We start from the raw sequence: 10413 nt of genomic DNA, 5'->3' as shown, positions 1-10413 counted from the left end.
TCATTTTTTTTATTTCTGTCAAACTCTTCTTTCCATTGTCCAAACATAATCTGTCGAATGTGCTTCGAATTTATGTATACACAAATAACAAGCCATATTAGAAATGCATTATGTTGACATTGTCCAACAGGTTTCCTTCTTCCAATTTTGGGACCGTGAATTGGAGACAGAGTGAGAGGTCTTTCGTTTCCTGCTCCTCTTCGCCACGGATCAGGCGAGGAGGCGTATAAAAGCCAATCAGACTCGACAGGACGTTGTTGGCGCAAACGTAACCACGGAATCTGCATCACGTCGCGGTCGTCATACAATAAAAATAATCAAAACAAATATGTATTACCGTTCACATCACCTTTCACCTTGAATTTACATGACAGTATTAAAATATGCATATATTTAAACGGTTAAATCCGTTTATTTTCTCTTGTATATATTTTCCACACCATCCCCCTCCTCACAAGACGTTTCATCCTTTTTCATTTCAGTGTATGCGTGATTTATGCTATTTAACATTTGCTTTGTATACCTCCCTTTTTTTGGGTGGGGGTGGGTGGGTGGGTGCACATTCTTTCCTTGTGAAAGCAGATGCTGTCAGAAGTGAACTACACATCCCGGAGTGCTCCTCATAACCCCTCCGGTCCGGATCGGTGTGATTTTTTTTGGCGCTGAGCTGCAGGAGAGACCGACCACTAGGCCGAGGACTAAAAGAAGAAGAATAAGAAGATATTACAACTGTGTGCGTCTGTCAAACCAGACGAAGAGGAAGCTGGAGCTAATCAGTATTAAGCAGAAGTCTTGCACGCAAGGTTTTTCTATCAGACGTGTATCTGTAGCGAGCTGGGTTTCGTCTAAACGCTCCCGTCCCTGACACTCGAAGAAGAAGCCTCGCTCCGGGATTGGGCAGCGACCAGCGAGCGGAACAGCCCCCTCCTCCTTTCGGTTCACAATTGCGTTAAAACGAGAAAGGGGAGAAAAAAAGGCCTGAGCTTTATCTATATAACAGGATTTATTTAGGATTTATTTTTTCTTTCCCTCCCCCCTCCTCCTTATATATTACACGAGGACCCGTTGCTGGCTGGTGTATGTGTTTAGAATGGGACACGCTGAAGGTATTGATATTTCTTTACTATGCACATCTCTCTCTCCCTCTCTGAATCTGTGCTGCTCCTCCGCTCTCCTCTTTAGCGATAAGCGTGTTTGCCATAGCCGCCTGCCCGCTGCATGTTGTTGTGCCACCCCCCTCCCTCCACACACACACGCACACACTCTCTCACACACACACACACACACACACACGCGCACGCACACACACACCTCAGTGTCTCCGTCCGCTCGGACTGTTTGCTTGGGGACGAAGTGAGCTAATATTCGGCCACGTTCCTCGCCGAAAACGGCCGGCGACGGAGATATAATCACGGCAGACAATTTGATTTAAAGGGGCAAAGGCAGCCATATTGGCGGCGGAGCGTTAGCTTAGCCGCCGTTAGCTTCCACCCCTCCTCCTCTCCCCCCGCACCTTCCTCTCTCTTTCCATCTTCTTCCTCCATGTGTGGACACTAACGGATAATTAAAAACCATTTCAATGCTTATTCGTGTGTATTAAAAGACAAATTGTGCCCTCCTCCTCCACCGTGTAGTGGTTTTATAACCACGAAAATGGTGAACATCTTTTTCCTCCATAGACTAGCCCTCTCTGTTTGATGCCAGGTAGCTTCAAGCTAACATCAGCGCAGAAAGCTATAAGATCATTCAGAGAAAACGTTTTCTGTGTGTGCGCGTGTGTGTAGTGCTGTCTGCGCAATCGTTTTTGTCACAGTTTGTGAGTCGATATTAACCCACGACACACACACGGACCTCACAATAGTGACACGACCCGTCGCGGGTAAGCTAGTGGCCGTTATAGTTGACACCTTTATGGGTGTTTACATCGCCGTTGTCCACCTTTTTGCCAACCGCTGGGCCGCGCGACCGCCGAGTCCACTCGGCCCGCGTCGACATTTTTTTTTAAAAAACCGGCTTAATTAATCACAACACATATATTTTTAAATGGCTTGAGGTGTGCGGAGGGGCGCAGGTAAGCTGCTCTTTGTTTTGTTTTGCGATAGCAGGCCACCATGTGTTGGCGTCGGTGAAATGGAAACACCAACCGACCCCGTGAGGAGAGCAGGCTCAGGTGATGAACGGCTGTCAGCGGACAACTTTACCATCACGTTGCTCAAGCTGCCGGGTTTTTGTTGTCTTTGTGTGTTCACGGATGGATAAGTTTGAGATAACTGATGGTGATTAATGGATCATCGTTTGAGAGTTTGACCACACAGGTCCTCTTATTGTCTCCTGACAGCTCATCAGGGCTTTCCAATAACAATCTTTCTGCAGATTTCTTTTCCAATACTAATATAATAATCATTCTGTCTTACAGAAATGTGGAATAGGCCCCATCACAATCTCTGTCAGAAGACAAGGAAACATAACTACATTTCCAGTTGTTGGCCTTTTTTTTTAAAGTCAACAACCCACACCATAAATAAAACAACAGTGATTTCAGTTATTTCTCTTAATCATTTCAGCATGGTGTGTACTGAGAGCTGAGGTAACATTTGAGAGATGCCGCATGCATTCTCAGGATGGTGCTACTTGTCACATCATAGTGACTTCATGGTGCATAAAGGCTGGATTACCCACAAAGCAAAGCGTGGTCCAGCTCTGAGGCCCCCACGGTCCCCTTGTGGTTGTCCATCATTTTATTTGCTTCACATGCAGATTTGTTTGCAAATACGCACCAATAAAGCATCATATAAGCTGAGGCGGTAATGGCAGGTGCTACAAGCTCATTTTTGTTGCGTGTGGTTCATCTCACTGGACCCTTAAACAGGTTAGATGCAGACGGGGGAAGACGCAGCAGACCGGGTGTGTTGCGTTCACGCGTCATGCAGATGTGCGTGTTTACCACGTGGCCACGAGTCGTACAGCTTCACCTCATCTCAAGGTTTTGGTTTAGTTCCCTGACTGACCCCCCCGTTTGGAATCGCATCCCAGAATCAGAAACCACTTGTAGGATCCTGGGCCTCTGGGCAAAATGTCACAGAACTGCCACTTAGTGAGACTCATGCGCACTGTGTGTTACTCTACACTAGTGCCAAACAATTTATCCACGCCGCAATTGCGTTTTGATTTGCAATACCGGAGGAAGCGATCGTTTTTTGTTTTTTTTACATGATTGATTCTGGTGGAATGATTGCGCGGGATCTGCACCAAAGATGTTTCCTTAAGTGTGTGTGTGTGCAGCAGGATGTCTCTGCAGGACGACAGTATTTCATCTAAAATGCTATTTTGACACACAAACAAATATTGTGCCTCCTGCAATAAACCATTTTGCAATTCCGATTGAAATTGTGCGTCCTGTTTGTGTATATATATGCACATAATGCGTAGAAAGTGGTAGGCCTGGGGAGGGGAGGTCAAAGGGTCACGCAGTGAGCGGATTTGATGCTGGCGCTGCATGTGGTTCCTCGGGGCGTCCGACAGGTTAAATGAGGTGATTGTCGTGTGATAGTTTTAAAATCGGAGCCTCTTTTAACTGCACGCGTCTCTCTGCCATCAGGTCCAGTCAAAGAAAAAGACAGTTAAGGATGCAGGAGCCCAACAATGGATTTCTCCTTCTCTTTCATGCAAGGGATCATGGGAAATACAATTCAGCAACCCCCTCAGCTCATTGACTCCGCCAACATCAGACAGGAAGGCACCTGCGACACCGGCAGTGACCCCGGCGAGGATGGTGGTCCCTCCTACGATGCTGCCCTGGACGCGGAGTTCTCCTACCCGCCGTCGGCCTCGGAGGACATGTCGCATGTCTCCAACGGCTACCCGCCCGGCCTGGGCCTGTACGAGCCGCAGGCCAAGTTCTCCATGTACTCGCAGTTCCCCAACGGCTCGGCCAACGGCTACGGCGCCATCCGGAGCTACGGCGACCACGGCCTCATGCCGGGGGAGGGGACGGTGTTGAGGGGCCCCGGGCTCCAGGAGAGGCCCTTGTCTCCCGTGTCCCCGCCTCTGCACCCGCACCTCCACCTCCCGCATCACCACCACCACCACCCGCATCACCACCACCATCACCCACCCCACCTTCCCCACCACCACCACCACCACGCCGCGCACCACTTCCACTCGAACCCGCCCCACGTACAAACCCAGCCGCACCCGCAGAGCCCCCCGCCGCCGCTGCCTCCGCCCCCGCCGCCGCCGTCCTCCCAGCACCACCTGCCCCACACGCCTCACATCATGACCCACACGCTGCCCCCTCCGCCGCCGCTGATCCTGCCTTCCTCCAGTCCTCCGCCCTCTCTGGTGGACAGCACGCCGTCCTCTCAACCCCCCCACGGTCTGTCCAACGCCGCCCCCGGCGGCGTGCTGAAGAAAACCAGCTCACCGGAGATCAAGCTGAAGATCATCAAGACGTATCAGAACGGGAAAGAGCTGTTTGAGTCTGCGCTGTGCGGAGACCTGCTGCACGAACTGCAGGTAACACACACACGCAGATACACACACACACACACACACACAAAACCACACACAGCGACTGTCTCCAGCTTCTCAAACGAGAGGATTTTCTATTCATAAATTTCATTTTGTTTCACTGTAGATGGAATATGTTGGCGTTTTTTGAAGACGCCGGAAACGTAAATTTAAGTAAATAATCTGCGGATGATTTCATAATGAAACAGATTTGAGTGAAAGTTCTCTCGAGCTTGAACTTCTTAACTCCACATAACCGTACAAGCTTTTAACCACATCTCACCGCCTCCTGGCTCTTTAAAAAAACAACCTTTTATTTTATTTTACGATATATCGCCACATGTACTTTTAGTTTCACTTTAGTATATAGTTTTCATCATTATCTGCAAATAATAAAGCAAATTCAACGATTTGTTTCACATTTTTTCCCCCCAAAAAAGACGTGAATGGTTAAATCGACTATCAAAACCATTGCGGTTTAATTTTCTACACGTTAAAGCTCTACACACAAACAAAAGCAGACTTTGTAGAAACATCACACGGCAGTGTGTTGAACCACAGAAAGATGAGGTCACATAAATACAAGTCTAATTGGTGGCGGTTACATTCATGCATCTTGCTTTTCTTTTCCTCCTGGATCTCGATCCATTTAAGTCGACCGACGTCTCATCGCCGGCGCTTTGTGTTTCTATTTTCTGCTCCTTCAGAAGAACGACGCCACTCCGATGCAGCGCCGACACGAGAGGAAGAAGGAGAAGAGGAAAAAGAGCGCGCGGCTGCCGGTCCCGGAGGAGCAGGACCTGCTGGACCGGGACCAGAGCCGAGCGCAGACGCAGACGCAGACGCAGGCGGAGCCGGGGACCGCGGAGCAGACGGAGGACGCCCACGTCCAGCCGACGGAGACGCCCCCGGCCCAGACGGAGAAGCCTCAGAAGACCGTCATCAAAACTGAACCAAAGACGCCGAAGGCAAGTGCACGGCGGTTCACCCCTAAAAAAAAAAAGGTTATTTCCAGGCCTGGATAAGTCCTTAATAAAAAAAAATTCTAAAAGTTGTGTAAAAGTCCTGTAAATGTGTTATATTCATGTGTTCATGATGTTCATTTAGTTATAAATAATGAATCTGCTTTTAAAAGAAAGAGGCTCAAAATATCAGCAGCATATATACAGACATCTATATAAATGTTTATTCTTTTAATCAAACTATTGTCTCTCATTCATTTGAGTCATTTAAGGTCTACTGTCTGCTTTGAATCCTCATTGTTAGTTTAAATACTACATTTTATCACTTTTTACTGTTCACACACATTTCACACAATGTTTGATCATGGAAATGTGATTTAAAGTCATGGAAATGTGTTTTAAAGTCATTGAAATCCATTTGGTCACGATGTGTCTGAATCCCGTTTAGGTTCCGAAGGTCCACCATCCGTCCGTGATCCAGGAGACGGGCTTCTGTAAGGAGTTTGTGATCGGGGATCTGGTGTGGTCCAAGGTGGGCACTTACCCCTGGTGGCCCTGCATGGTGTCCTCTGACCCGCAGATGAAGGTCCACACTCGCATCAACACCAGAGGTACGGTGGGGGGGAAAAAACCCAACAACTAACACAAATGGCACCGGTTCCTCCCTCCAAAACGCTTTTGACCGCTCGTCTTCCTCTCCCTGCAGGTCACAGGGAGTACCACGTCCAGTTCTTCGGCAGCGTCGCCGAGCGCGCGTGGATCCACGAGAAGAGGATCGTGCTGTACCAGGGCAAGCAGCAGTACGAGGACCTTCAGGCCGAGACGCTGCGCAAGGCCTCCAACCCCGTGGAGAAACACAAAGTACGTACGGGCGCGCCCAGGAAGTGTTGCGTCACATGACGCGTCAACCTCTAGTGTCATCATTCCAGGACGCCACTCGTTGGGAAATGGTTCGATAGAGTTTAAGTGGCAAATTCAACATATTTAGAAAAATTAGGAGCTTTTTTTTTTACATTTTCTTTAGATATTTCTTAGTTATTGTATAAATGAATTCATTTAATTCATTCACTGTTATGTTAGAGCAGTGTTTTTCAACCTTTTTTTGAGCCGCGGCACATTTTCTCCAATAAAAAAATCCCCCTGCACACCAACAAAGTTACAAACTGTCACATTGTAGCATCATAGGACTTATGTGGGAGGCAATAATTGCGCTACCTGCTGGCATGGAAGAGTATTTCATTATGCCAGCCACTAAATTGCAGGCTCAGACGCTCAACAATGGAAAATGCAAATAATATTTTTAGGGACCAATTATTGGACATTTTAAACGGCAGAGTGGTTGAGAATCACTCCGTTACACCTTCACAAGGCTCGTCCATTCAAAAACAAACATTTATAGTTCAACATTTTCTTTTCCTCGACTCGTCCTCTCCCTAAATAACTTTCAAATTTCAGTCATTTTGAGCCGTTGTTATTGGGTTTGTATCGTGAGATGAAGCGAAACGCTTCAGTTTGCAACAAAGTAACTATTTATAAAAAATAAAGTACACTAAACTATATCCATGACTGTTTCTGAATGTATGCTTTTTTTTTCATTTTTGAAACCGTCATGTATCGGTACATATTTGGGTCAATATCGATCATATCAGGTTCCATTCAGAAATAAAGTCCATCAGATGTTTGGTGTTTTAATTCATGTGTTTTTTTCTCTTCCCTCCTCCAGCTTCTGAAGCCCATCCCTCAGCGGGAGCGCTCGCAGTGGGAGGTTGGCGTGGGCCACGCCGAGGACGCCTTTGTGATGTCGCGGCAGGAGCGCATCGACAACTACACCTTCATCTACGTGGACCCGGACCCCATCGAGGGCCCGTCCGGCAGGAAACCCGCCATCCGGGCCGAGAAGCGGAACCGGCGCTCCAGCGGCTCGGTCGCGAAGAAGGAAGAGGCCGGCGTGAAGTCGCCGGAGCGAGAGCCGCCGCCGCCGCGACGGCTGCTGCCGCGCAGGCAGTGCAGCGTCTCCAACGCCGCCGACGCCAACGCCAACTCCCAGGCCTCGCACGAAGAGAAGAGCCAGAGGGCGGACCAGCACAAGGCCGGCTCCCCGAAACCGCCTGGCGACTGCGACGCGGCGCGGCCGGACTCGCCGCCGCCGGTCCGGGCCTGGAAGACGGCGGCCGCCAGGAAGCTGCTGCCGCTCTCCATCACCATGAAGAGGCTCAACGTGGAGATCACAAAGTGCGACTGGCCTCTGCTGCAGAAAAAGGTCGCGCCGTCGCCGAAAAAAGAACCGGAAGAAGAGGAGGAAGAGGAGGAGGAGGAAGAGGAAGAAGAAGAGGAGGAGGAGGAAGAGGAGGAGGATGAAGAAGAAGAAGAAGAAGAGGAGGAGGAGAGAGTGGCGAAGGAAGCCCGGCAGCCAGATCTGGGATACTGCTCGCCCGAGGACTGCAGAGCCAAACCAGAGCCCAGTCCGGAGGAGGAGGAAGAGGAGGATGACGGGGAAGGGGAGGCGGAAGGGGAGGAAGAGGGGGAGGACAGGAGAGGCTCCCCCGCCAGTCGGAGGAGTGAGGAGGGAGGAATGCAGCTGACCTCCTCTCCCGGGTCGCACCACAGCAGTCCACACGGTCGGTAGAACACCGACGCGCTTTGACGAACGTCTGACTTTGTCTGTCGAGTCGATGAGAAATGTTTTGTTGTTGTTGTTGTTGTTGTTGTCGTCGCGTCTTTCAGGCTCCCAGGAGAGGAAGCTGCAGCGGCGGTCCGTCAGGAGCCGGTCGGAGTCGGAGAGAGGCAACGATCCCATCCCGAAGAAGAAAACCAAAAAGGAACAGGTATCCACTGTGCCGCACCTTTTTGTCGCATGTTGTGTCTTTTAATTTCCTCTACACTCTTTTTCTTTTAACTCGGTCAGCCAGGAAATAAAAGCAAATTCTAAATCAAAAGTACAAGGGGTCGAAGTTCAGGTACCGATGAGACCAGTTTACTCTGTAACTTAAACCTTTAGTCTAGTCTACTGTAACTTAAACCTTTAGTCTAGTCTACTCTGTAACTTAAACCTTTAGTCTAGTTTACTGTAACTTAAACCTTTAGTCTAGTCTACTGTAACTTAAACCTTTAGTCTAGTCTACTCTGTAACTTAAACCTTTAGTCTAGTTTACTGTAACTTAAACCTTTAGTCTAGTCTACTCTGTAACTTAAACCTTTAGTCTAGTTTACTGTAACTTAAACCTTTAGTCTAGTCTACTCTGTAACTTAAACCTTTAGTCTAGTTTACTCTGTAACTTAAACCTTTAGTCTAGTCTACTGTAACTTAAACCTTTAGTCTAGTTTACTGTAACTTAAACCTTTAGTCTAGTTTACTGTAACTTAAACCTTTAGTCTAGTTTACTGTAACTTAAACCTTTAGTCTAGTTTACTGTAACTTGAACCTTTAGTCTAGTTTACTGTAACTTAAACCTTTAGTCTAGTCTACTCTGTAACTTAAACCTTTAGTCTAGTTTACTGTAACTTAAACCTTTAGTCTAGTCTACTCTGTAACTTAAACCTTTAGTCTAGTTTACTGTAACTTAAACCTTTAGTCTAGTCTACTCTGTAACTTAAACCTTTAGTCTAGTCTACTCTGTAACTTAAACCTTTAGTCTAGTCTACTCTGTAACTTCAGAGCTTTTTAGGCATCTCATGATAGTCTGTCTTGATTTTAATCCAGAACACAATGTCTCAAGAGGTTCAGACACATAGACGGATGTAGCCGGTCATTTTTCAAAATAAAACATCTTTCCGTCCTTGATTTTTAAATTTTTTTTCTGCGTTCCCAATTTTTTTCATTCATTCTCTGCGTGCCACAGACTGATGTGATTGAGCGTATGTAACGTCCTCGTGACAGTCTGCGTGACCATGGCTTCAGTACTTTGATGGCGCTAATGTCGTAAATTCCCTGCCACCTGAAGAAAAAACCACGATGACCTAAAACCTCCTCGTTTTAATCCCCTCTCGCAGGCGGAGACGGCTCCTGAGACCACGCTGAGGACCGGTTCACAGAAAGGTAGGGATCCTTTTGTGGCCCCTACTTTTAAACCTCTGCTGTGGGAACTCCTGAAGACACTTTTTTGTTGTCTTTTCTCTTTGTGATCCTCCAGGAGCCAGTGAGATCTCGGATGCCTGCAAGCCCCTGAAGAAGCGAAGCAGAGCGTCGACGGACGTGGAGATGGCTTCTTCTCAGTACAGAGACACCTCCGACTCCGACTCCAGAGGACTCAACGACCCGCAGGTAGACTCAGGGGAATACCAATAATCAAACATCCAACATGCAGAAGTCAGAATTGCTTCACAATATCTACCTGACAAACTTTCAGTCATCGCATATTTTCAGCAAAGGTTGAACAGTTGAATCATTTATATTCTAATCTGTGGTTCAAGGTGTTTTTTTTTCTCAAAGATGTATTTTCCAGCTATTTAAATATGAAAAACACATCTATTTCAACTATATAAGGAAACAGTAGCAGCACTTACTGGTAGCACTTTGTAGTTTAACTTTATTGAATAAATTGTACTTTCTTGATTGTTGAATGCACTTACTGTTGGATGAAAGCGTCTGTTAAATGAAATGTAATGACTGATTTAGAGTGCTTTTCTATTCATGATTGCGGTCTGAATGTTTCTGTTTTCTGTGCTTTTTTTCTTTGGACAAAAGACATTTAATCAAGGGCTCTTGAAACTTGCTAAACCTTTACTAGTCTGGATGTTAACGCACTTCAAAGAGTGGCCACATCTGGACTTCTTCACCCAAAACTCACCCAACACACTCTCTCTTTCCCCCTGTTTCTCCGCCCCTCCAGGGTTTATTCGGGAAGAGTCTCGACAGTCCGGCGGCGGCCGACGCGGACGCTTCGGACACTCAGTCCGTGGACTCGGGCTTGTCCCGTCAGGACGGCAGCGCCGGCAAGAGAGA

At 47.6% G+C, this 10413-nt stretch overlaps 2 protein-coding genes across 6 annotated transcripts in view; one reads left to right on the top strand and one right to left on the bottom strand.

The window, feature by feature from the left end:
* The window catches only part of psat1 (phosphoserine aminotransferase 1), a 201849-nt gene that overhangs the window by 142107 nt on the left and 49329 nt on the right, over positions 1-10413 (bottom strand). The gene's annotated exons all lie outside the window — the stretch shown is intronic.
* Positions 656-10413, top strand: part of nsd3 (nuclear receptor binding SET domain protein 3) — an 18668-nt gene continuing 8910 nt past the window's right edge. For 3 of the 5 annotated variants that reach the window (XM_068596224.1, XM_068596223.1, XM_068596220.1), the window contains exons 1-10: positions 656-1106; positions 3599-4515; positions 5217-5477; positions 5920-6082; positions 6178-6332; positions 7195-8089; positions 8196-8296; positions 9462-9507; positions 9602-9732; positions 10301-10413. The exon at positions 10301-10413 is cut by the window's right edge and continues 13 nt beyond it. In XM_068596224.1, the coding sequence (XP_068452325.1) occupies positions 3643-4515; positions 5217-5477; positions 5920-6082; positions 6178-6332; positions 7195-8089; positions 8196-8296; positions 9462-9507; positions 9602-9732; positions 10301-10413 (2738 nt within the window). In that variant the 5' untranslated portion in view covers positions 656-1106; positions 3599-3642. The other 2 variants (XM_068596222.1, XM_068596221.1) reach the window with 2 other exon arrangements.

The sequence above is a fragment of the Clinocottus analis genome, unplaced genomic scaffold (genome assembly GCF_023055335.1).
Source record: "Clinocottus analis isolate CAN_PGR_092001 unplaced genomic scaffold, fCliAna1.0.p SCAF_35, whole genome shotgun sequence".
NCBI lineage: Eukaryota > Metazoa > Chordata > Actinopteri > Perciformes > Cottidae > Clinocottus > Clinocottus analis.
This window is presented reverse-complemented; position numbering and strand designations above follow the sequence as displayed.